This window comes from Dendrobates tinctorius, unplaced genomic scaffold, assembly GCF_039654945.1.
Source record: "Dendrobates tinctorius isolate UK_male_01 unplaced genomic scaffold, ASM3965494v1 ptg000111l, whole genome shotgun sequence".
Taxonomy (NCBI): domain Eukaryota; kingdom Metazoa; phylum Chordata; class Amphibia; order Anura; family Dendrobatidae; genus Dendrobates; species Dendrobates tinctorius.
Window position 1 is genome coordinate 37,814,423 of NW_027361779.1, and position 27,457 is coordinate 37,841,879.

Consider the following 27,457-nt stretch of genomic DNA (forward strand, 5'->3'; position numbering starts at 1 on the left):
GGAGGTACGCGATAGGGACCGTTGATGTCTATCGCGGAAAAGATCCTAGAAGTAGCCGAGGTACATCTTCACTCCTTGTCGGCGCTCCACATAAGAGGAGTGGACAACTCTCAAGCAGACTATCTCAGTCGCCAGGTCCTATATCAGGGCAAGTGGGTCCTCAGCAGGCACGTCTTCGAGACGATAGCGACAGAATGGGGCAGACCATAGATAGACCTGTTCGCGACCAGAGCCAACAGACGCGTAAGAAGGTTTGCTTCTCTCTACAGCTCAGACATTCTAGATGCCCTCCAAGCACCCTGGACATTCCAGCTAGCCTATGCCTTCCCTCCAATGGTTCTGCTACCAACAGTAGTCAGGAAAATAAGACAAGAGAGGGCGAGGGTCATCTTGATAGCCCCGTTTTGGCCCAAAAGGCCGTGGTTTTCATGGCTGAGAGCCATGTCAATAACCGACCCGTGGATCCTGCCGCTGCACCAGGATCTTCTCTCGCAAGGACCCTGCTACCATCCACAGGTCAAAGCCCTACACCTAGCGGCCTGGAATTTGAAAGGGAACTATTAAAGCAGAAAGGCTTTTCGAAAAACCTGATTAATACCCTGCTACAAAGTAGAAAAGAATCTACAACAAGAATATACGCTAAGGTGTGGAGGAAATTCCTGACCTTTCACCCAGCAGAGCTAGCCGGTGAACCACCCATTACGGCCATCTTAGAGTTTCTTCACAGAGGCCGAGAATTGGGCCTCTCAGTAAATACTCTTAAAGTCCATATATCGGCCTTAGGAGCCCTATTTAACTATAACGTGGCAGCAAATAGATGGGTGACCCGTTTTGTTTCAGCCTGTCAACGATCAGAACCGGTGCATATTCCTCGGCTTCCTGCATGGGACCTTACTCTGGTCTTGGATGCCTTTACTCAGGCCCCGTTTGAACCCATAGATTCAGCATCAGTGAAGTGCCTTTCATTGAAAACTGCTACACTAGTATCAGCTAGAAGAGTAGGTGATCTTCATGCTCTATCAATAGACCCTCCGTTCTTGTCAATAACAGGAGACAGACTGATTTTGAAGACAGATCCGTCCTACCTTCCCAAACGGGTAACTAAATTTCATAGGTCTCAGGAGATATGCCTACCTTCCTTCTACGAAAACCCGTCAAACCAGGACGAGGTGAAATATCACACCTTAGATGTGAGAAGAGCTGTGCTAGCCTACCTTGATAGGACCAGTCCCTGGAGGCAGAGTAGGTCTCTTTTTGTCTCCTTCCAGGGCAACAGAAAGGGGTCTGGAGTTACAACAGGCACACTATCCAGGTGGATTAGAGATGCGATCACAATGGCATATTTGGCTAAAGGAGAAGAACCTCCGCTGGGGATTAAGGCGCACTCTACCAGAGCCATATCATCCTCCTGGGCCGAGAGGGCAAACGTCCCAATTGAACAAATATGTAAGGCTGCAACCTGGTCTTCTCCATCTACCTTTTATAGTCACTATAGACTAGATTTATCCTCTACCGAGGATTTGTGTTTCGGTAGATCAGTCCTTAACACGGTGTGCCCTCCCAGGTGATTATCTCTGGAAATCTCTCAGTGGGTGCTGTCGTGGCAAAGAGGAAAAACCGGATTACTTACCGGTAATACTCTTTTGTAGAGTCCACGACAGCACCCGCTCACTTCCCTCCCGTAAAATTTTTGTTTCACATGGGTCTCCTTGGTGGCGGAGATTGTAATTAGAATTTAATACGTGGTTAAGCTTAGCGAACATGAACGATGCAGGGGTAAGATAGATGAATCGCCCAAACAAATTGACTAAAACATGTATGGCGGTTCCTCCGTTGTTCTCGGTAACACAAACTGAGGGAGCGAGGGGGACCGCCCCATTTATCTCTCTGTAGGTTTCCTGTTCCGGGGGCGGATCCCCTCTCTCAGTGGGTGCTGTCGTGGACTCTACAAAAGAGTATTACCGGTAAGTAATCCGGTTTTTTCTGATAAATATGTCGTAGGCTCCCGCTTAATTTTTGTAACCAGCAGAGGGAAAGCCGACGGCTGGGGGCTGATGTTTATAGCCTAGGAAGGGGGTAATACCTTTGGAGCTTCCCAGGCTATTAATATCAGCTTACAACTGTATATTTAGCCTTTACTGGCTATTAAAATGGGGGACCCTAGAAAAAATGACATGTGGTCCCCCTATAATTAATAACCAGCAAAGGCTATGCAACAGCTACGGGCTGATATTAATAGCCTAGGAATGGGCCATGGATACTGGCCCCCCCTCATCCAATAAAATCAAATTAAAACTTTGTGTTCCATATTTTAAATAAAATACTGTTAGGACATATTGGACTAGTTCAAGAAAGGGTGGTGGTGACTACTGAACGCGTTTAGAACACAGCATGTGTTCTTAAACTCAGTTTAGTATGAACAAACAGCATCGTAAATCTAAAGATAGAGACTAGGTGAAAGTTAATTAAGTAATTAACTACAAACCACACATGTGAATGGTTCAGAGAAAGTCAAAATAGTGACAATAACAGAACCGATAAAATAAATCAAGTCAATATCATCATAAATAATATAAAGAACAAAACAAAAAAATCATACATATGGAAAGCAATAATAAAAAAGTAGAAAAAAATAAAATATAAAATACACTGCTCAAAAAAATAAAGGGAACACTTAACAGGGAATTATTGGCAATTATCAAGACACCCTCAATAAATGAGTGGTTCTGCAAGTGGGGACCTCAGGCCACATCTCAGTACCAATGCTTTCTGGCTGATATTTTGGTCACTTTTGAATGTTGGTTGTGCTTTCACACTCGTGGTATCATGAGACAGACTCTACAACCCACACAAGTGGCTCAGGTAGTGCAGCTCATCCAGGATGGCACATCAATGCGAGCTGTGGCAAGAAAGTTTCCTGTGTCTGTCAGCATAGAGTCCAGAGGCTGGAGGCGCTACCAGGAGACAGGCCCGTACACCAGGAGACGTGGAGGGGGCCGTAGGAGGGCAACAACCCAGCAACAGGACCGCTACCTCAGCCTTTGTGTAAGGAGGGACAGGAGGAGCACTGCCTGAGCCCTGCAAAATGACCTCCAGCAGGCCACAAATGTGCATGTGTCTGCATAAATGGTTAGAAACCGACTCCATGAAGATGGTCTGAGTGCCCGACGTCCACAGATGGGGGTTGTGCTCAATTCCTGTGAAGCACCTGAAGGGTTAATAAACTTCTTGAGTGTGGTTTTGAGCACCTTTAGGGGGGTGCAGTTTTTAGAATGGTGTCACTGTTGGGTATTTTCTATCATATAGACCCCTCAAAGTGGCTTCAAATGTGATGTGGTCCCTTAAAAAAAAATGGTGTTCCTAACAAAAAAAAATTTTGGTTCCATAATTGTGCTGATGTAAAGTATTAGCTATTTTGTGTGGCATATTTCTCTGTTTTAAGGGCATGAAAATTCAAAATTGGAAAATTGCTAAATTTTCGCCAAATTTCCAATTTTTTCACAAATGCAAGTCATATCAAAGAAATTTTACCACTATCATGAAGTACAATATGTCACGAGAAAACAATGTCAGAATCACCGGGATCCATGGAAGCTTTCCAGAGTTATTACCTCATAAAGGGACAGTGGTCAGAATTGTAAAAATTGGTACGGTCATTAACGTGCAAACCACCCTTGGGGGTAAAGGGGTTAATGGCTGTGTTGAGTTATTTAAAGGGCGCACCAAATTTAAGCTGTACACTGACTACTTTCCATTGTATCAAAGTGTCATATCGTCAGTGTTGTCCCATGAAAAGATATAGTGTACATGTAGGTAACACAGGATCACACGGTTGTGAAGCAAATTGCTAAATGATGTTAGCAGCTTAGGCAAGATGCGTTTCCCTATAATAATGTTCCAAAACACTTTAAATCTACAATCAGAAAATAAAAATAGAATAAAGATTTCTCAGTTTGTGGGTATGCCGTAATTATTAATAATGTAGGCGACACCATCCCTTTAAGGAGTTTTACCTTGAATTGTACGTCCTTGTCACATTTCCCTTGTAGCCAAGGTGAGTTCCTGAGAGCGAGCGCTCGGTGCGGAGAGGGATTCGCACTCTTCACCTTCCATCCTATACTAATAAGCTGCTCTGTAGAGTTGTTTGTCACCATGCAAGTGGGTTGTTGTCATGTTCGTCCCTGGAGATCTAGTGACACCACATACAGATAGGAAGTATGGAACGCTATATCCCTACAATTACAGGACAAGCTACGAAACGTATCCTTTGTAATAAATGATATTGGGGAATAACATTGGATGTAACGCTGAGAAAAGAAAAGCTTATTTAATCAGATTGTACTTTTTTATTTTTAATTCATTTTGTAAATAACCAATGCAATGTATACAGGATCATCGCAGATTGTACATTTTGTGATTTCTGGATTATTTAGAAGGCCATATTTGTTGCAGTCTGCACAAAGTAAAGAAGTGAAGGTGTGTGCTATCACAGAAGAGGAGTAGGTGCAAGCATCATGACATTTAAAGGGACTCGGTCACAACCTTTTAGCTAACCCATCTGAGAGCAGCATAATGTAGGGGTAGAGACCCTGATTCCAGTGGTGGTTCTGCAATACCCCAGAGTTGGGTATTACTGTATCTCTGTGTACTGATATTTATATTATTGACATTTAGTACTATTTCTTGTAGGGACTTGTGTTATGAATGGGTCACTGAGGAGGAGAGCAGGTCCAGACTAAGCCACAGAAAACCAGAGAGTTTGGTATCTAAGCAGATTGCAGACCCCTGATCCTATCCACACAACTAGCAGTAGCCGTGGAGCATACCTACGATAATCCTAGATGCCTCGGCACAGCCGGAGAGCTAACTAAGCCTAAAGCAAGAAAGGGGAAATCTAAACTGCCTCAGAGCAGACCCCAAAGGAATAGATAGCCCTCAAACAAATATTGTCGGTGAGATGAGGTGAAAACACAAATGCAGGCAGGAAAATAGACTGAGCAAATGATGGGGCCCACACTGACTAGACAGGACAGGAAAGGAAAGACACTGTCTGCAATCACACAAAAAACCCTGCAAAAAGTCCAACACATGTCTGATGCAAAAAACACTGAAGTCACATGACTTCGCCCCCCACTATATCAGCACTCTGGTATATTCTGAAAGCAGAGCAAAAAGAGACCAATCTAACAGGTGATAAAACAAACTGGCACAAGCAGTAACATATGGGCGGTGATTCAGCACAGCCCCGGCCGGAGCTGGCTCACCCGCACCAAGAAGAGATAGACAAAACCAGATAAAATGCAAACAGAATAGCAAAAAAACCACTTAGCTGAACGTACAAGGACAGAGCTGGAGAAATCAGAGCTCAGGAGGAACAGGAAGCAAATCACCAGCAGGGATAGAGGGAGTCGGCGGTCTTAAATCCCAATCTGAAACCCCAGATCTCCAACCGTCGTCATCATTATCAGGTGGCAAGCCTCTATCAATCAGATCAGCTCCATTACCTCCAGTAACCATCAGAGGGAGTCCAGAAAGAGAACTCGCAACCCTTCTGTCGATCTGACCAGCTCCACTACCTTCAGTAAGAACCAGAGGGAGGCCAGAAAGCGAATTCACAACAGATTTGTATTATTGTCCCTGTGTGTCAGCACTTATTGTAGCAGCCCAGGTAGAAAGCAGTCAGGCTCCTCCTCACTGAGGCAGTTGCTAGGCAGATAGCTTGGTGGCTGGAGCCTCTGGGTGAACTAAACATAGCTGTGACCATTATTTCAGTCAGAGTTCCAGTGAGCGCCTCAGAGTGCAGTCACCGGCCAGTGAACCAGCCAGAGACCTTGTGAGGGGATTATTTTTCCCTCTTCCAGTGGGCCGAATAGAGATGGACTGACCAGACGAAACCTGTAGGATAGCCTGAAGACTAGGACCCCTGAGGCAGATGGCATTCCCTGGACTGCACAGCACCCTTAGCCTAATACAATGCTACACTATGGAGGCAGGAGGGGTACAGGCCTGTAGGGGATGGTGGTCCCCCATAATGGAGATGAGCACACAGGAATCCTACAATATATTGAAGGTCAGGGGAAGCAGGGATATGGGGGTCTGCTGGAGAACGTCACCACAGGGGATAGAAGAAGACTCTTTGGTGTCAGCTTGGATAACAGGACAGGCTCTGGTTACACTTGCCGTCTATCACGCCTCATGTGTGCCGTTTTCTGCATCTGTCGCTAAGGCTAGGTTTACATTAGCGTTTGAGTCCGCAGCGTATCAGCCGCATGCACAAACACATACAAAAACGCATGCAAGATGCACATTTATGCAGTGTTTTTTATTCGCATTATCTTGCGCATTACAGGGGCAAAATGCTGCAAGAGTATGCGTTTTTGCATGCGTTTGCATTGTTTCTGCACATGCGTTCGATATTTCCAATGCTTTTCCAGTAGTTTCCTTGACACCAGACACCCAATGGGCGTATCTCATGGGATTTTTATTTATAGACACACTGCACTGATGAAATCCTCGTCTTTTGATGCTTTATCCAGCTGCAAGATGGATCTTAGCGTGGAGAGCTTCCTTCTTCATCTTGATTTGTCATTGGAATTGGCTCTTGCCTTTGCTTTTGTTTATGAAGAAGAAGAGAAAGACTGAGAAGACATCATCGTCGCTATTGGCAACACCCAATCGTTGAAGTCCGAGAGAGCCATGAAGCCTACCACTGATTGTACACTGAGCTGAGTGAAAACCCGGAGAATTTTTTCGAGTACATGAGAATGTCGGAACCAGAGCTTCAATGACTTTCTGCTACGTGTCTGAGAATCCAACACCAGTCAGGACACACAGCTATGCCGAGCAATTCCTGCGGATCAACGTCTGTTGGTGACCCTGAGGTATGTAATTTTGAAAAAAACATAGTTACTGTTATTCTAAAAGCCATGTACTTTATTTTTTTTTTTTTCCATTTTCTGTTCGTCAGATTCCTGGCTACTGGAGAGACCTTATCATCTCTACATTTTCAATTCCGGATTGGAGTGTCCACGCTTTCAGGGCTTGTTGGAAAGACCTGTCGTGCTTTATGTGAGGTTCTGCATGAAGAATTCCTCCCCCAACCCACAACTGAACTCTGGCTGGAAAATGCTGCAAAATTTCAAAACATTTGTAATTTTCCTAACTGCTTGGGGGCTGTGGACGGCAAACACATTCGGATTAGGAAACCAGCTGGAAGTGGATCAGAGTATTTCAATTACACAAAATACTTTTCCATTGTTCTCATGGCGATTGCAGATACTGACTGTCGATTTGTTGTTGTGGACGTTGGCTAATTTAGATGAGGAAATGACTCTCAAACTTTGAAAAGCTCAGTCAATGTTTATTTGGTAATGATTTCAATTATCCTCAGCCACGATCTCTTCCGAACACTGAAGGACCGCCAATGCCATTTGTTGTGGTTGGGGATGAGGCATTTCAGATGTGTGCCAACGTCATAAAACTGTACTCAAGTCGGGACTTGAATCACACCTAAATGATTTACAACTGCGAATTGAAAAGGGCACAAAGAACTGTGGAGTGTGCCTTAGGATTGCTGGTATCTAAATGGCGCATTTTTGGAACAGCCATAAATCTAGAAATTGAGACAATTGTTGAAGTTGTGAAAGCATGTGTTGTTCTGCACAATTACATCCTGGTGAAAGAGTGACAACAATTAGAACTTGACGAACCTGTTCATACCACATTGCAGGATTACCAAGATCACCCTCTGAGGACTACTGTGCAAGTTGCACAAATGAGGGATAAATTTGCTGCCTACTTTGTTTCGAATACTGGACGTGTGGCATGGAAAGACAAAATAGCTTAAGCCGCTAAGTAAAATGTACATGTTACGTACCTCTAATGTTTGCTGACTTTAATACTAGCACCTTGACTGTAACTTTAATAATAAACACCTTTACTGTAACACCTATTAATACTTCACTCAACAATACACACATTTAACTCCTTAGTGACGGCGCCAATTTGCAGCTTTCTGACCAGGCCAGTTTTTACAATTCTGACCACTGTCACTTTGAGGTTATAACTCTGGAACGCTAACTGATCGCGCTGATTCTGAGACTGTTTTTCGTGACATATTTTACTTCATGTTAGTGGTAAAATTGCTTCGATATGACTTGCGTTTATCTATGCAAAAAAACGGAAATATGGCGAAAATTTTTAAAATTTGCAATTTTCAAACTTTTAATTTTTATGCCCTTCGATCAGAGAGATATGTCACAAAAATGCTTAATAAATAACATTTCCTTCATTTCTCCTTTGCATCAGCACAATTTTGGAACCAAAATTTTTTTTTTTGTTAGGAAGTTATAAGGGTTAAAAGATGACCAGCGTTTTCCCATTTTTCCACAGCGCCGTTAATAAATGACGCTGTGGTTTAAGTATCCTTTACTACCGCCATTAAGAGGCGTATCGGCGGTCATTAAGGGGTTAAATAAAGAGATAAAGAAAAGACAGGGTAACAGGTATTGTGAACCAAAAGAATTTTTATTAACAAACATAACACCAAGAAGAAATTTGACAAATAAATAACAAAAAAAGAAAAAAAAAAGGGCTTTACTTTTAGGATCTGCGGGAGGAAGTTGCATTGTGGACTTGGGGGGTGTCGGGCTGTGATGGTAGGCTAGGAGTGGTTGGGGAAGTTGTTACAGGGGAATCATAGAATGGCAGAGTTGGAAGGGACCTCCTGGGCCATCTGCTTCAACCCCCTGCTCAAAAGCAGGATTCACTAAATCATCCCAGACAGATATCTGTCCAGCCTCTGTTTGAAGACTTCTATTGAAGGAGAACTCGCCACCTCTCGTGGCAGCCTGTTCCACTCATTGATCACTCTGTCAAAAAGTTTTTCTAATATCTAATCTCCTCCCATTCAGTTTCATCCCATTGCTTCTAGTCTTTCCTTGTGCAAATGAGAATAAAGATGATCCTTCTGCAATGTGACAGCCCTTGAGATATTTGTAGACAGCTATTAAGTCTCCTCTCAGTCTTCTCTTTTGCAAGCTAAACATTCCCAAATCCTGCAACCTTTCCTCATAAGACAGGGTTTGCAGACCGGTCACCATTCTGGTCGCTCTTTTCTGAACTTTCTCCAGTTTGTTGGTCTTTTTTAAAATGGCGCCCAAAACTGGACACAGTATTCCAAATGAGTTCTGACCAAAGAAGAGTAGAGGGCAATAATGACTTCACATGATCTAGACTGTATGCTTCTGTTAATACATCCTAGAATTGCATTTGCCTTTTTTTACTGCTGCATCACACTGTTGACTCATATTCAATCTGTGATCTATTAGTATACCCAAGTCTTTTTCACATGTGCTGTTGCTTAGCCCTATTCCTCCCATTCTGTATATGCTTTTTTCATTTTTATTGCCCAGATATAGTACTTTGCATTTTTCCCTGTTAAAAACCATTCTGTTAGTTGCTGCCCACTGCTCCAGTTTATTTATATCTTTTTGAATCTTCTCACTCTCTTCTCTAGTATTAGCTATCCCTCCTAGCTTTGTGTCATCAGCAAATTTAATCAGTTTACTTTCAATTCTTTCATCTAAATCGTTCATAAAGATGTTGAACAATACAGGGCCCAGGACAGAGCCCTGTGGTCCTGTGGAAGTGGCAGTCAGTTGGAGGATTGTTCAGTCTGAAGTACGCAGGCATGCGTACGCATGTCCTTGCGTTCCAATACGTTCCCATATACAGTAATGCGCTGTTATGACGCACTCATCCGCATGCGCATGTTTGCCGGATTTTTGACGCCTCAAAAAATGCAACATGTTGCGTTTGCCGCACACCGCGAAACGACGCATCCACATGCGAACGCATGCATGTGCATGTTCCTGCGTATCCCTGCGTACACCATGTTAAAGATCTATACGCATGACGCATGCGGATAATATGCTGCGCACCGAAGCGCAAATGTGAAACTAGCCTTAGTGCCTGTCTGAGGAACTTTGTCATCTGCACACGTCATGTTGTACCATCTATGGCTGTGATCTTTTTTTAGGGCTAGGTTTAATCTGTTGCAAAGTTCATCTGCCTCCTGACTCTCTTGTCATACTCTGCACCAACATCACAAGGAACAGTATGTAAAAAAAACACAGCATTAACCCCACACACCCACAGCCATGGGCCCATTTTCACTGTGTGCCAGGTACCGGGCATGGCCACCAATCCCCATGATAGCAAGAAAGGATCCAACCCATGCCCGGTGTACTGGGTGCCCTGCGTTTATGGTGTCACATAATGGAAGAGGATAAGGTGCAAGCATGATGCAGTTTAAAGGAACTCTGTCACTATCTTTTTGTCTAAACCACCTGAGAGCAGGATAATGTAGGGGCAGAGACCCTGATTCCCAGTGATGTTTCACTTATTTTGCTGGTTGCTGCAGTTTTGATTAAAAAGAACTATCAGTTCTCTGTATAACCTCACCCCACCACTGACAACTTTCTGCCTATGCACAGTGTACACAGAAAGCTGCCAATCAGTTGAGGGCGGGGTCATACAGAGCTCATGAATATGAAAGACTATCTAGCAGCAGATTTTCTAGTCCTCTAGTGATAATCTATTAATAAAAAAGGGATTTTTTTCCCCAACTGCAGCAAGCAGCCCAATAAGGGACACATCGCTGGAATCAGGTCTCTATCTTTATATAATCCTTTTCTCAGAATATGTGGCAATAAAACCTGGTTACAGATTCCCTTTTCTTTAATGGTAATTCTATATACCCTTTGCCATATATACTAGTATACAGTGTATTCTCTGCATGCTCGTGAACTCCGTGCTTGGTTTGCCTCACACCTTAAGCCCAGTGTATTCTCGCTGATTCACCATAAGCTTTCCATAGAGGTCACTTTAGATGAGATTGGATTATCCACTTATGTTTTTTAGGTCTTTCAGGACAATTTGGGTTGTGTGGTTTTTTTTTTGCCTGCTAGGATATTTTTTCCAATGTTCTTGAAGATTTAATTTGAAAACCTTAGTCCCCCGGGCTAAAGGGGTGAATAAGCAGGACTTTTTTCTTCAGGGCACAAATGATTAAAACATTTCAAGCTCCTCCATTGCAGGTCACAGTGTTCACCTTTATTTTCTTTTAGATATCTTATATCGAAGAAATAGGTGCTGTCTAAATTTAGATGCTTTGTATTGCTCTCAGTGATTCCTCATTATAAAGATGATGCCTGGTTCATACATTGGATAAGATTTGTGTGTATGTTCTTTCTTTTTTTTTTCTGTGTATGACTTTTGAGATCTTGAATTATTGATGATCTCTTGTTCTACTGTTGAAAACCAATACATCAGGCAGTGAGCGTTTAGTACTTTGTTACCACTGTAAAATCTGTGAGATTGAGAGTCTTTATTAAACGGTTTGATGGCAGAAATTGTGTGGGAGATATTTAGCACAAGATAAATGTACAGTAAAACTATTAAGCAGTTATAATTGTTTTGTTTTCCTTTCTCATAGTGAAGGCATATAGTGAATGATATACAAAGTAGTATATCATTCACTATATGCCTTCACTTTGAGAATTCACCCACACAGTGTTATATGGACCCAATCTCTGTAATGCATCAATTTCTCACATCAGCCATAGAGTTCTGTTATCCTATATCTCATTACTGTACACTCAGTAGCAAGTGGGTTGTTCAGATTACAAACATTTATTTCCACTGGGAAATCCATTTTTAATCTAAAGAAAAAAAATACATATCTTGTAACGTATTTATAGGGTGCACTCTTATTGGATATTATGCCTGATAGGACGTGTGTGTGTGGGTGTGTATATATGTGTGTATATATATATATATATATATATATATATAATGTATAATGTGTGTGTGGTGTGGTACAGCAAAGGGTGTAGTGCTGGATGGGAGATACATTTCTCCCAGCAGGAGATTTTCCCTAAAGTGAAGGACCTGCGATGTCACAGTAACTTGATCAACCCATGTGATGTGTACCTCACCTGTTGTGGGTGGGGTTATGGGCTATGTAATGGAGGTTGGTGTTTGGCACATGGTGAGTATGTGGAAGATTTTAGGAACTTGGCTGGAATTAGCCTGATTTTGTTTTGCTGGACTAGAGCTTTAGCAGCAAGACTTAAAACAACCCGGGGAATGGCACCTGGCGGACCCCGCTGATCGGGCAGCTGCTTAGTTAAGCCTGTCCCATGCAAGGGTGAGTCTCAGACCAGTGCTTCTCCAAGCTGGAGTATATTTGTGTTTTTCTTTACTTTCTGTTAACCTGCTGTTTGAATGTGACATTAAACCACCGATGTTGGACTCTAAGCCTGTGTGTTGCATCACTACTGCGGCCCTGCCACTGCCTACCAGAGCAAATCCCTACAGTGTGCGTGTATGTATGTATGTGTGTGTGTGTGTATATATATATATATATATATATATATATACACTCACTGGCCACTTTATTAGGTACACCTGTCCAACTGTGTGTTAAGACTTAATTTCTAATCAGCCAATCACATGGCGGCAACTCAGTGCATTTAGGCATGTAGACATGGTCAAGACAATCTCCTGCAGTTCAAACCGAGCATCAGTATGGGGAAGAAAGGTGATTTGAGTGCCTTTGAACGTGGCATGATTGTTGGTGCCAGAAGGGCTGGTCTGAGAATTTCAGAAACTGCTGATCTACTGGGATTTTCACGCACAACCATCTCTAGGGTTTACAGAGAATGGTCCGAAAAAGAAAAAAAATCCAGTGAGCGGCAGTTCTGTGGCCGGAAATGCCATGTTGATGCCAGAGGTCAGAGGAGAATGGGCAGACTGGTTCGAGCTGATAGAAAGGCAACAGTGACTCAAATTGCCACCCGTTACAACCAAGGTAGGCAGAAGAGCATCTCTGAACGCACAGTGCGTCGAACTTTGAGGCAGATGGGCTACAGCAGCAGAAGACCACACTGGGTACCACTCCTCTCAGCTAAGAACAGGAAACTGAGGCTACAATTTGCACAAGCTCATCGAAATTGGACAGTAGAAGATTGGAAAAACGTTGCCTGGTCTGATGAGTCTCGATTTCTGCTGCGACATTCGGATGGTAGGGTCAGAATTTGGCGTAAACAACATGAAAGCATGGATCCATCCTGCCTTGTATCAACGGTTCAGGCTGGTGGTGGTGGTGTCATGGTGTGGGGAATTTTTTCTGGGCACTCTTTGGGCCCCTTGGTACCAATTGAGCATCGTTGCAACGCCACAGCCTACCTGAGTATTGTTGCTGACCATGTCCATCCCTTTATGACCACAATGTACCCAACATCTGATGGCTACTTTCAGCAGGATAATGCGCCATGTCATAAAGCTCGAATCATCTCAGATTGGCTTCTTGAACATGACAATGAGTTTACTGTACTCAAATGGCCTCCTCAGTCACCAGATCTCAATCCAATAGAGCATCTTTGGGATGTGGTGGAACGGGAGATTCGCATCAGGGATGTGCAGCCGACAAATCTGCGCCAACTGTGTGATGCCATCATGTCAATATGGTCCAAAATCTCTGAGGAATGCTTCCAGCACCTTGTTGAATCTCTGCCACGAAGAATTGAGGCAGTTCTGAAGGCAAAAGGGGGTCCAACCCCTTACTAGCATGGTGTACCTAATAAAGTGGCCAGTGAGTGTATATACACACTGCTCAAAAAAATAAAGGGAACACTTAAACAACAGAATATAACTCCAGGTAAATCAAACTTCTGTGAAATCAAACTGTCCACTTAGGAAGCAACACTTGACAATCAATTTCACATGCTGTTGTGCAAATGGAATAGACAACAGATGGAAATTATTGGCAATTATCAAGACACCCTCAATAAAGGAATAAAGGATTGGTTCTGCAGGTGGGGACTACAGACCACATCTCAGTACCAATGCTTTCTGGCTGATGTTTTGGTCACTTTTGAATGTTGGTTGTGCTTTCACACTCGTGGTATCATGAGACAGACTCTACAACCCACACAAGTGGCTCAGGTAGTGCAGCTCATCCAGGATGGCACATCAATGCGAACTGTGGCAAGAAGGTTTGCTGTGTCTTTCATTGTAGTGTCCAGAGGCCGGAGGTGCTACCAGGAGACAGGCCAGTACATCACGAGACGTGGAGGGGGCCGTAGGAGGGCAACAACCTAGCAGCAGGACCACTGCCTCCGCCTTTGTGCAAGGAGGAGCACTGCCAGAGCCCTGAAAAATGACCTCCAGCAAGCCAGAAAAATGTGCATGTGTCTGCACAAACAGTTAGAAACTGACTTCATGAGGATGGTCTGAGTGCCTGACGTCCACAGATGGGGGTTGTGCTCACAGCCCGGTGGTTGACTCTCATAGCAAGTGTAGCCGAGCCGATATGACAAGTGCAGCTTCTAGTCTCCCATGGAGACTATTGAAGCATGCAAAAAGTTAAAAAAAAAAAAAAAAGTTTAAAAAAATATTAAACTAAAACTTCAAATCACCCCCCTTTCACCCCATTCAAAATAAAATAAAAAAATCAAACATACACATATTTGGTATCGCCAAGTTCAGAATTGCTTGGTCTATCAATATAAAAAAAAAAATTAACCCGATCGCTAAACGGCATAACAAGAAAAAAATTAAAAACCCCAGAATTACGTTTTTGTTGGTTGCCTCAACATTGCATTAAAATGCAATAACGGTCAATCAAAATATCGTGTCTGCACCAAAATGGTATCATTAAAAACGTCAGCTTGGCAGGCAAAAAATAAGCACTCACCCAAAACAAGATCACTTTTTTTTTTTTTTTTTTCTTTACAAACTTTGACCAGAAAAGAAAAAAGTTATGGCTCTAGGAAGAAGGGGAGCAAAAAATGAAAATGCAATACCAAAAACACCTCTGGTCGTTAAGGGGTTAATATTCGCAAACTGGTCCATGATCCCTGGTATGCGGTAAATAGGCTGGCACCATGGTAAAAGAAACATGCCCATATCATGATGCTTGCAGCACCATGCTTCACTGTCTTCAGAGTGTACTATGGCTTGAATGCAGAGTTTGGGGGTCGTCTGATGAACTATCTGCGGTCCTTGGACCCAAAAAGAACAATTTTACTTTCATCAGTCCACAAAATGTTTCTCCATTTCTCTTTAGGCCAGTAGATGTGTTCTTTGGCAAATTGTATCCACTTCAGTACATGTATTCTTTTAACAGTGGGACTTTGCGGAGACTTCTTGCTAAGAGATTAGCTTCACACAGGCGTCTAACTGTCACAGTACTCACCGGTAACTTGAGACTGTCTTTTATCATCCTGGAGCTGATCATTGTCTAAAGGTACTGTCACACTTAGCGATGCACCAGCGATCCCGACCAGCGATATGACGCGGTCAGGATCGCTGGTGCATCGCTAAGTGGTCGCTAGTGAGCTGCCACACAGACCTCACTAGCGACATCGCTGGGGACGGGGGTCGCTACTTACCTGTCAGACGAGGCGATCCTGCGTCCTCCCGCCCGGCTCCACGCGTCGCTCGTCGTCACAGCAGGAAGCTGACGACGAGAAACAGTCCAGCCTGTTCTCGCGCGATCAGCGATAACCAGCGGGGGAGCGGGTTGTAGGTAAGTATCACACACAGCGATATCGCTAGCAATATCGCTGTAACGTCACAAATTCTAGCGATATTGCTAGCGATATCTCTTAGTGTGACATGCTCTTAAGACTTTGCCACTATACAGCTCTGGCAAAAATTAAGAGACCACTTTCAAATGTTCAGTTTGTCTAATTTTTCTCTTTATAGGTATATTTTTGAGTAAAATATAAATTGTTCTTTTAGTCTATAAACTTCTAACATGTCTCCGAATTTCCAAGCAATAAATTTTGTATTTTTTTTCCGACAAAGAAAAATGGTCAAAATTTAAAAAAAAATGCCCTGTGCTTTCAGAACTCAAATAATGCAAAGAAAACAAGTTCATAATCATTTAGAAACAACAATACTAGCGTTTTAACTCAGGAAGAGTTCAGAAATCAGTATTTTGTGGAATAACCTTGATTTTTAAAAACAGCTTTAGTGTGTCTTGGCATGCTTGCCACCAGTCTTTCACACTGCTTCTGGCGCAAACATTTAAGCAGTTCTTCTTTGTTTGATGGCTTGTGACTATCCATCATCCTCTTGATTGCATTCCGGAGGTTTTCATTGGGGTTCAGGTCTGGAGAATGGGCTGCCCATGACAGGGTTTTGATGTGGTAGTCTCTTAATTTTTGCCAGAGATGTATCTTGATAATGTTGAAATCAACTGTAAGGACTCAGGTGATAAGCGGACGAGGTATATACACAAAGTAATATATGGAGTGGCAGTATCAGTAAAAGTTACTGTAAAGGATATGGGGGGATTTATTGGCAGATTACAGTCCTCCTTCAGCATTTGTAGCAGTAACAGTTCACCTGGCTCAGCAGGTGGTCCAGCCTCACCAGCTCCACAGTGAAAACTCACATCCCCACCAGTCTAGCTAGTATTCATAGGGGGTCATCGTGTATAACTGGTTCATCCAGTTAGATAGGAATTCATAAGGATATTTAAGGAGACTATAGAGTGATCGTAAGTCCTAGCTGTACACCGGTTACATTTTCAAGATCTCTGGAACAGGCAGAAGTCCTTCCAGGGTCTCGATCAGTTCTAGCACCCCAGAGCAGGGAAATATGCAGAACAGCTAATAGAAGCCAGCTGTTCACCTCTAAAGTGTGGGCCACGTTGATTAACATGCTGGATGTAACTGGAAATAGCTGGCACCCCATGAAGACCAGCACATGGTCGAACATCAAACCAGTAACTGATATGTTTCATTTGCTTATACTTTTTGTGCTACATACTGTATTTGCATATCTGACCATTGTATATGTATAACCATCGTGTATATAGTGGTTTTCCTAGAGTGTCCTTAAGCGATTAAATATATAAGTTAAACTTATAATTTAACCTTGGGTTGCTCTTTCTCTTTCTCAATCCACACATCCATGTTCTTATTTTTGACTTCACTTGACACCAGAGCTGGTGTCTGGCCTGAAATATTTCCGTTAACGGACCAGACTTATCTAACAAGAAACTGGAGGCAGTCCTACAGGGCTGATAAGGCTCTATTTCACTGGTGCTAGTGAAAGGGGCGTTCTCAGCCTGTCAGGGATGTGAGCGAATATTGTGCCACTCCAGCGGCTGCACTGGCCACATTCATTCACTCCACATGCCTCTAAGGGCCCAGGTGGAGAAGGGGTGTCTGTGTAAACTGTGCCAAGCTGACCTTATATATACCCAAGGAGTGCGGACCATCACATTGGTGTAAGTGGGGAAACCATACCGCCTAATTCCTCCCACTTAATAGTGACATCAGTGCTTTTTCGCCTTCACAGAGCGGTGCATACGTGCTATTGCTTGCATCGGAAGTCATATTTCTTCCGACAATCTGTTTGATGCAGCGGGTCATGGGAAAATCCCATGCGATGTCATCGGCCCGCACACATCAGTAGCAGATGCCGTCAGCAATGCTGAAAGATGGTGAGCCATAGTAGACATGCGCATGGCAATCGTCTTTTTGAAAAAGGGCACATCGTGTGTGTATGACAGAAAGAGTGGGCAAATGTACTAAAACTGCTAAGTGCTTGAAAAACAGACTTAAAAGGTAAAAAATCTAAGTGAAAAGGACATCAAGTGCATATATCAAAGCATATATTAAATGGTACAACCCGTTCACTCAAATATTTGGTTTCATGTCATCGACATATGTCTATTGTAAATTCCATCAATAATATTACAAGATAATAAGTCATAATGAGCATGTGCGCTACGGATGAAATATTAAAATAAGATGGTGCACATCATACAGTTAGGTCCATATATATTTGGACAGAGACAACATTTTTCTAATTTTGGTTCAAGACATTACCACTATTAATTTTAACCCCTTCACCCCCAAGGGTGGTTTGCACGTTCATGACCGGGCCAATTTTTACAATTCTGACCACTGTACCTTTATGACGTCATAACTCTGGAACGCTTCCATGGATCCCGGTGATTCTGACATTGTTTTCTCGTGACATATTGTACTTCATGTTGCACATCGCAATTTTCCAAATTTGAATTTTTATGCCCTTAAATCACAGCGATACGGCACACAAAAAACTTGATAACTAACATTTCCCACATGTTTACTTTACATCAGCACAATTTTGGAACCAAAATTTTTTTTTGTTAGGAAGTTATAAGGGTTAAAAGTTGACCAGCGATATCTCATTTTTACAACACCATTTTATTTTTAGGACCACATCACATTTGAAGCCACTTTGAGGGGGTCTAAATGATAGAAAATACTCAAAAGTGACACCATTCTAAAAACTGCACCCCTTAAGGTGCTCAAAACCACATTCAAGAAGTTTATTAACCCTTGGTGCGTCACAGGAATTTTTTTGAATATTTAAAAAAAATGAACATCTAACTCTTTTTCATAAAAAAAATACTTCAGGTTCAATTTTTTTTATTTTACCAAGGGTAACAGGAGAAATTGGACTGCAAAAGTTATTGTGCAATTTGTCCTGAGTACGCTGATACCTGATATGTGGGGGGAACGACTGTTCCGGCGCATGGCAGAGCTCAGAATGGAAGGAGCGCCGTTTGACTTTTTCAATGCAAAATTGGCTGGAATTCAGATTGGACGCCATGTCACGTTTGGAGAGTCCCTGATGTACCTTATCAGTGGAAACCCCCTACCAGTGACCCCATTTTGGAAACTAGACCCCCCCAAGGAACTTATCTAGATATGTGGTGAGAACTTTGAACCCACAAGGGCTTTACAGAAGTTTATAACATACAGCGGTACAATTAAAAAATCATATTTTTTCCACAAAAATGATCTTTTCACCCCAATTTTTATTTTCCCAAGGGTAACAAGACCCTAAAAGTTATTGTGCAATTTGTCCTGAGTACGCTGATACCCTACATGTGGGGGTAAACCACTATTTGGGCGCATGGCAGAGCTCGGAAGGGAAGCAGCGCCATTTGACGTTTTTGGCTGGAATTGAGATCGGACACCATGTCGCGATTGGAAAACCCCTGATGTACCTAAACAGTGGAAACCCCCCACAAATGACACCATTTTGGAAACTAGACCCCCTAAGGAACTTATCTAGATGTGTGGTGAGAACTTTGAACCCTCCAGTACTTCACAGAAGTTTATAACGCCCGGGCGTGAAAATAAAAAATTCGTATTTTTTCCACAAACATGATCAATTAGTCCCCAATTTTTTTATTTTCCCAAGGGTAACAGGAGAAATTGAACCCCAAAAGTTGTTGTCCAATTTGTCCTGAGTACGCTGACACCCCATATGTGGGAGAAAACTACTGTATGGACACACGTCAGGGCTCGGAAGGGAAGTAGTGACGTTTTGGAATGCAGACATTGATGGAATGGTCTGCGGGTGTCATGTTGCCTTTGGAGAGCCCCTAATGTACCTAAACAGTGGAAACCCCCCACAAATGACCCCATTTTGAAAACTAGACCCCCCAAGGAACTTATCTAGATGTGAGGTGAGCACTTTGAACCCCCAAGGGCTTCACAGAAGTTTATAATGCCAGGGCATGAAAATAAAAAAAAATCGTATTTTTTCCACAAACATGATCAATTAGTCCCCAATTTTTTCATTTTCCCAAGGGTAACAGGAGAAATTGGACCCCAAAAGTTGTTGTCCAATTTGTCATGAGTACGCTGACACCCCATATGTGGGAGAAAACTACTGTATGGACACACGTCGGGGCTCGGAAGGGAAGCAGTGACGTTTTGGAATGCAGACTTTGATGGAATGGTCTGCGGGTGTCATGTGCGTTTGGAGAGCCCCTGATGTACCTAAACTATTGAAACTCCCCAAAAGTGACCCCATTTTGGACACTAGACCCCCCCACGGAACTTAACTAGATGTGTGGTGAGCACTTTGAACCCCCAAGTGCTTCACAGAAGTTTATAATGCTCGGGCGTGAAAATAAAAAAATCATTTTTTTCCACAAAAATGATATTTTTGCCCCCAATTTTTTATTTTCCTAAGGGTAACAGGAGAAATTGGACCCCAAAAATTGTTTTGCAATTTGTCCTGAGTAGGCTGATACCCTACATGTGGGGGTAAAACACTGTTTGGGCGCATGGCAGAGCTTGGAAGGGAAGGAGCACCATATGACTTTTTCAACTCAGAATTGGCTGGAATTGAGATCAGACGCAATGTTGCATTTGGAGAGCCCCTGATGTGCCCAAACAGTGGAAACCCCCAATTCTAACTCCAACCCGAACCCCAACACACCCCTAACCCTAATCTCAGCCCTAATCCTAGCCCTAACCCTAGCCCTAATGGAAAAATGGAAATAAATACATTTTTTTTTATTTTATTATTTTTCCCTAACTAAGGGGGTGATAACGGGGGGGTTTGATTTACTATTTATGGCGGTTTTTATGTTTGGCAGCTGTCGCACGCTAAAAGACGCTTTTTATTGTAAAAATAATTTTTGCATCACCACATATTGAGAGCTATAATTTTTCCGTATTTTGACCCACCGAGTCATGTGAGGTCTTATTTTTTGCGGGACGAGTTGACGTTTTTATCGATACCATTTTTGGGCATGTGACATTTTTTGATAGCTTTTTATTCCGATTTTTGGGACGCAGAATGAACAAAAACCAGCATTCCATGAATTTCTTTTGGGGGAGTGCGTTTACACCGTTCCGCGTGCGGTAAAATTGATAAAGCGGTTTTATTCTTCGGGTCAGTACGGTTACAGCGATACCTCATTTAGGTCGTTTTTTTATGTTTTGTCGGTTTTATGCAATGAAAACTATTTTATATAAAAAATAATTATTTTTGCATCGCTTTATTCTGCGAGCTATAACTTTTTTATTTTTTCGCTGATGATGCTGTGTGGTGGCTCATTTTTTGCGGGACAAGATGACGTTTTCAGCGGTACCATGGATATTTATATGCGTCTTTTTGATCGCGCGTTATTACACTTTTTGTTTGGCGGTATGATAATAAATCATTATTTTTTGCTTCGTTTTTTATTTTTATTTTTTAAGGAGTTCGCTAAAGGGGTTAACTAATGGGACAGTTTTATAGGGCGGGTCGTTATGGACGCAGCGATACCTAATATGTGTACTTTTATTGTTTTTTTTTATTATTTTCAAAAAATGAATTTATTGGGGAATATTTTTTTTTTTTTTTTTTTTTTACTAATTTATTTAGCGATTTTTTTTTTTTTTTTTTTTTTTTTTTTTATTATTTTTACACTTTTTTTTTTTTTTTTTTTTACTTTACTACATAGTCCCAGGTGGGACATCACTGTCCTGTGACAGATCGCTGATCTGTCACATCACAGATCACTGTGACAGATCAGCAATCTGTCACAGGCAGTTCTGCAGACTTCCTCATGCCTGCGCTTTGCAGGCAGTGAGGAAGTCAGCTCCCTACAGGCCCCCGAAGGCCCCCGTCGCCATCTTGGATCCGGGGGCCTGTAGGGAAAGAGTCCCCCGCAGCAGTGCTGCACATTGCGCTGCCGTGGGGGGCTCAGGGAAGCACGCAGGGAGCCCCCTCCCTGCCGATGCTTCCCTTTAACTCCCGGTACACTGCGATCGTGTTTCATCGCAGTGTGCAAGGGGTTAGCGTGTCGGGGGCTGACACCCGGCCGCGATCAGCTGAGACGTACTATCCCGTCCATGGGCATAGGGGCCCAGGTCCCATGGACGGGATAGTACGTCGGATGGCAGGAAGGGGTTAAACAAAACAATTTAGATGCAGTTGAAGTTCAGACTTTCAGCTTTCATTTGAGGGTATCCACATTAAAATTGGATAAGTGTTTAGGAGTTTCAGCACCTTAACATGTGCCACCCTGTTTTTAAAGGGATCAAACGTAATTGGATAGATTAAATAATTGTAAATAAAATGTTAATTTCTAGTACTTGGATGAAAACCCTTTGTTGGCAATGACTGCCTGAAGTCTTGAACTCATGGACATCACCAGACGCTGTGTTTCCTCCTTTTTGATGCTCTGCCAGGCCCTCACTGCGGTGGTTTTCAGTTGCTGTTTGTTTGTGGGCCTTTCTGTCTGAAGTTATTCTTTAACAAGTGAAATGCATGCTCAATTGGGTTGAGATCAGGTGACTGACTTGGCCATTCAAGCATATTCCACTTCTTTGCTTTAATAAACTCCTGGGTTGCTTTGGCTTTATGTTTTAGGTCATTGTCCATCTGTAGTATGAAACGACGACCAATCAGTTTGGCTGCATTGGCTGGATCTGAGCACAGTCTGGCTCTGAATGCCTCAGAATTCATTCGGCTGCTTCTGTCCTGTGTCACATCATCAATAAACACTAGAGACCCCGTGCCACTGGCAGCCATGCATGCCCAAGCCATCACACTGCCTCCGCCGTGTTTTACAGATGATGTGGTATGCTTTGGATCATGAGCTGTACCACGCCTTCGCCATACTTTTCTCTTTCCATCATTCTGGTAGAGGTTGATCTTGGTTTCATCTGTCCAAAGAATGTTTTTCCAGAACTGTGCTGGCTTTTTTAGATGTTTTTTTAGCAAAGTCCAGTCTAGCCTTTTGATTCTTGATGCTTATGAGTGGCTTACACCGTGCAGTGAACCCTCTGTATTTACTTTCATGCAGTCTTCTCTTTATGGTAGATTTGGATATTGATACGCCTACCTCCTGGAGAGTGTTGTTCACTTGGTTGGCTGTTGTGAAGCGGTTTCTCTTCACCATGGAGATTATTCTGCGATCATCCACCACTGTTGTCTTCCGTGGGCGCCCAGGTCTTTTTGCATTGATGAGTTCACCAGTGCTTGCTTTCTTTCTAAGGATGTACCAAACTGTAGATTTTGCCACTCCTAATGTTGTAGCAATTTCTCGGATGGGTTTTTTCTGTTTTTGCAGCTTAAGGATGACTTGTTTCACTTGCATGGAGAGCTCCTTTGACCTAATGTTTCCTTCACAGCAAAACCTTCCAAATGCAAGCACCACACCTCAAATCAACTCCAGGCCTTTTATCTGCTTAATTGAGAATGACATAACAAAGGGATTGCCCACACCTCTCCATGAAATAGCTTTGGAGTCAATTGTCCAATTACTTTTGGTCCATTTAAAAACAGGGTGGCACATGTTAAGGAGCTGAAAGTCCTAAACCCTTCTTCCAATTTTAATGTGGATACCCTCAAATGAAAGCTGAAAGTCTGAACTTCAACTGCATCTGAATTGTTTTGTTTAAAATTCATTGTGGTAATGTCTAGAACCAAAATTAGAAAAATGTTGTCTCTGTCCAATTATATATGGACATAACTGTATATGTATAATAAAAGGAATGGGCAAATATATTAAAAGTGCTTAGAAAATAATAAGATACAATAGAACGAAGTATGCGGATAAATATGATGTGACATAAAAAAAACATAAAGTGCATATGATATAAGAAGACATGCTATAGTTTTTTAGAAACAAACTACAGTTCGTTCAACCCCATATATGATTGAAATAAAAGAATAACATAGATGTGACAGAAAGCTAAAGTGCAAAATGTCTAATAAAAGTCAGCAAATTAGGTTTAATAGCAACATTTACAAACTTTCTGCTGTTTGCTGTAAACTAATCATGCAAGAACAATGTAAATAATACATCTAATATAATGCAAGATTTCTCTAAATTCACCACTGAATGCCACTTTTAGTGACTACTGCAGTCTTGGAATTATGCAACCTCCTCATGACAAGCCTCTTGTACTTAGTAGAGAAATTTCTCTATGGGGTTCAAGTTACTCAAATATGATTGCCATGCCAGAATCACTCAGGACTTTTTCTAAAACCAAGCCTTAGTGGTCTTTGGCATATGTTTGGTATCATTGTTCTGTTGGAAGGTCCAATGTCACCCGAGTTTCTGCTTCCTAAATGAAGGTATGACATTTTCTCTTTAGATTTTCTGCTACTTGATAGACTCCATTTTTCCCTCCACATGTTGCAGGTTTCCACTGCCAGAGAAAGAAAAGCAGCTTCAAAGAATGAGAGCCACTACCATGGGTCACTGTAGGCATGTTGTTCTTTTCAGGGTGTTTTAGTCTTCCTCCTCGAGATATACTGCTGATTCATAGGCCTCTATTGTTCCAGTTTTATTTCTCGAGACCTTCAGTTTTTTTTGTATGCTCCTTACTGTGAAAACTGAAACCTTTAATAGCAACATTTACAAACTTTGGTGACCTGCTGCCACCAAATATCGCTGTAGGTATTTTACAGTCACTTGAGATTTTTTGACAATCTGCCTCCTCAAGAATCTGGTGGCAGCTGATGATAGCATCTTTTTTCTGCCACTTCCAGGCAGTTTAGCCAGTGTTTCTTTGTCTTTGAACCTGTGAACTGTGCTTTCAAATTATATCTCTAAGAACATTTAATTTTCAGAAGAGAAGTCATGGAAGATTCTAGAGCTTACTGTCACAGTTGCCTGACTTGAGCCCCATAGGAAATTTATGGAAGGTATAACTCTAGTCACTACTCACGGACAGACCATGAGGCAGAGAAGTCAGATGATCCGGGGTCAGTACCAAGAGAGCACGTAGAAAACCAAGGGAAAAGGCAAAGGTGTAAGTCAGGTCACGGTCTAGGGTCAAAATACCAGGAGTTAGTGAATCAATGCAAAAGGACAAGATGAAGGGATAGTCAGAACATTGTCCAAAGGGTCAGGCGGTGGAAGCTCAGAACAACAGAATTGGGCAAACACCCAGCACAAAGCACAAACTACGTCTGGCAGGGATTAGAGGCAAACAGCTCAGCTAAGTAGCTTGGGCAATCTCCAGAACAGAGAAAGACCTGCACCTCCCAGTCACAGATTGAACAGCTGGGCTGTCAATAAAAGTCTCAACAGCTCAGCACGCCCATTACAAGATTTAACAGCCAAGTTGTGAATCAAAACACTGACTACTCAGCGTGACCCAGTTTCCTTCGGAAAACAATCACTCTCTGAGCGTATCATACCCACAAGATTCCAATTTTGTTTCTCTCACTGAGAGCACTTTATATATTTTTCTCTGAGGGTAGTAATTGTGACGGAAGGATATGAAAAAGGTGTTGCGGTATGCAGATCCTAGAATATTAGTGACCTGAATGCCAATGCCCTTGAGGATTGGGCTATGAACACTGCCAGAAGCTGGTATCTAGCTATGCATCATATTTGTAGCAGGTTATAACAGCCAAAGGTGCTCTACTAAGTGCTAAAGAGGCTTGTCATGAAGTGGTTGAATAATCCTGAGACTGCAGTAGTTACAAAAACTGTCATTTTGTGCTGAGTTTGAAGAAACCACTTGTTCCATTGTCGTGTTGAGGTTAATAAAAAGTTCTTGTTTGATTTTGTTTTATTGCAAACAGCAGAAAGTTTGTGCATGTGCTACTAAGCCTAGTTTGCATTGTGGGTTGAGTTGCGATTGTGTATTGTTTGATATGTTGGCACTGTACTGATAGTTTGCCTGCTCATAGGGTTTCATTAGAGTCAACAGTAATCAGTCTGAATGTATAAGTTTTGTATGCTAATGGAAGCAAAACCACAGTATAAACTTTACATTTATCAGCACAGTGAATAAATATTGAGATTTCTATTTTAGCTGTTTGCCGCATTCACTCTTTTTTTTTATCTTTCTGCAGGTAGCCTATTTGAACATATGATGCGCTAATCTCTAACCCCTTTGTGCTTGGTATAATTGGATACTGCTCTTCTCCCAGTAAACAACAAATGTGAAAGAATATAAATGTCAGTTGTCACATAATGTGACTACAGATGAGTGTCTGCCATCACCTTAACATGTAGAGGGTAGATAAGTCTGTCTTCTGGCCAGTATTCAGCGGAGAGTTTGGACAACCTTTAAAAAGCCACATAATTCTACTGGGACCCCATTATCCAATTCCCAAGGTATGCCAGGTCCTTACAGACCATGCAGTGTTGTAGCTCTTTAAGATGATCTTGCCTTTTATCCAGTGGAGAATCGCTTTCTTAATCCGGGAATAATTCTGACCTGCAGCTTTCATTCCTCTGTGCTTGTCGTATTTCCCTCTCAATGATTGATCTCTATGAAACATGAACAAGGCGTTCTCCAGAGAAAAACTATGATTACATACGGTAATTAACAAGCCACTCGACTGACGCCTATCAAAACGTGTCAAATGCTTTGGTTTATTTGCTTGTGCCTTCTTGTAGGGTACTCTGAAATAAAATGTATTCTTACAGCTAAATTCGTTCTTTTTAACAAATGTAATGTAAGTAGCCATCGCATAGCGATAATGACTTACAACAGCAAAGTATTGTATGCAATAGCTGAAGAATGGAAACATCCAACTTTCATATAGTTTTGTCCTCCTTTTACAAGGTGTAGTGGACCTTTTCAGTGCTACAGATCAACATGTGCAAATTAGAGAGACAACTGACCCACTGATCGCAGACGGACCACCTTCATTATATGATAAAGAGAGAAGAGCGTAAACAATGGACCCTTTATTCTCCGATCAGTAGATGACATTGTAAACTAGCCCCAGGTCCACATAGCATCCCCAATATAGTGCTTTATAGGTATTAAAGGGAACCTGTCACCAGAAATTCAATATGAGAGCAGCATAATGTAGGGGAAGAGAGTCTGATTCCACTGGGCTGCATGTTTTTTTGATAAATTAAAATCAATAAATTATCTTTCAATTTATCGCTAGAGGACTAGGTGTCTCGTGCCATGTAGCCCCGCCCTACCACCGATTAGCTGCTTTCGGTCAATGTAAAGTATACACCGAAAGCTGTCATTCAGAGGTATGGGGTGTTATATTCAGAGCTATGCATTCAGAGAACGGCATGATCTGTAGCAGAGAAAACCACAATTTTATCAAAACGACAGCAAGCAGCCCAGTAAGTGACACACTGCTGGATTCAGGGTTTCTATCATTATATTATGCTGCTCTCCGGTAACAGCAAAAACTTGGTGGCATATTCCCTTTAAGATTTCCCTCTGTTAAAATGTTTGTTCAACGTGTGTGGGTGCAGCTCGGTATGGCGAAGAATAAATGAGACTTTATTTTTTCAATTATGTAAATAAAAAAACGTTCTTCTTTTCGCCATCATTCAAGTGCTCATGATCATATTTGTTAGTCATATTGTTTCATAAAATAAAGCAAAACATTGTGAAAGTCATTCATCCGTGTTTTGGGACGTGGTTTTGTGTAATGAAGAATTGAATTACCTGACTTGCGACGTGAAATGTTCTAGCCATTTCCGGTGTGGCAATGTTAATGTACATGAAGCAAGAAGTACCCCACACTTCTCCTATTACTCTCATTCTCTGTTATACTCATACGCTGCGCAGTGTTACAGTACTTTGTAATCACGCAGGAGAACTACATTTACCGCCGCAGACAGTGGCACATTTACTTCCCAGAAATGCTG

General features: G+C 42.2%; 1 protein-coding gene across 4 annotated transcripts in view; it reads left to right on the forward strand.

Annotated features, from left to right (window-relative positions):
* UBE3D (ubiquitin protein ligase E3D) overlaps positions 1-27,205 on the forward strand; it is a 273,046-nt gene extending 245,841 nt beyond the window's left edge. For all 4 annotated transcript variants that reach the window (XM_073589672.1, XM_073589671.1, XM_073589673.1 and 1 more), the window contains one exon: positions 25,681-27,205. Coding sequence is in view for 3 of the 4 variants with exons in the window: in XM_073589671.1 (XP_073445772.1) it covers positions 25,681-25,701 (21 nt within the window). In the remaining variant the exon portion in view is untranslated. The remainder of the gene's footprint in view (positions 1-25,680) is intronic.
* Positions 27,206-27,457: the final 252 nt, after the last annotated feature.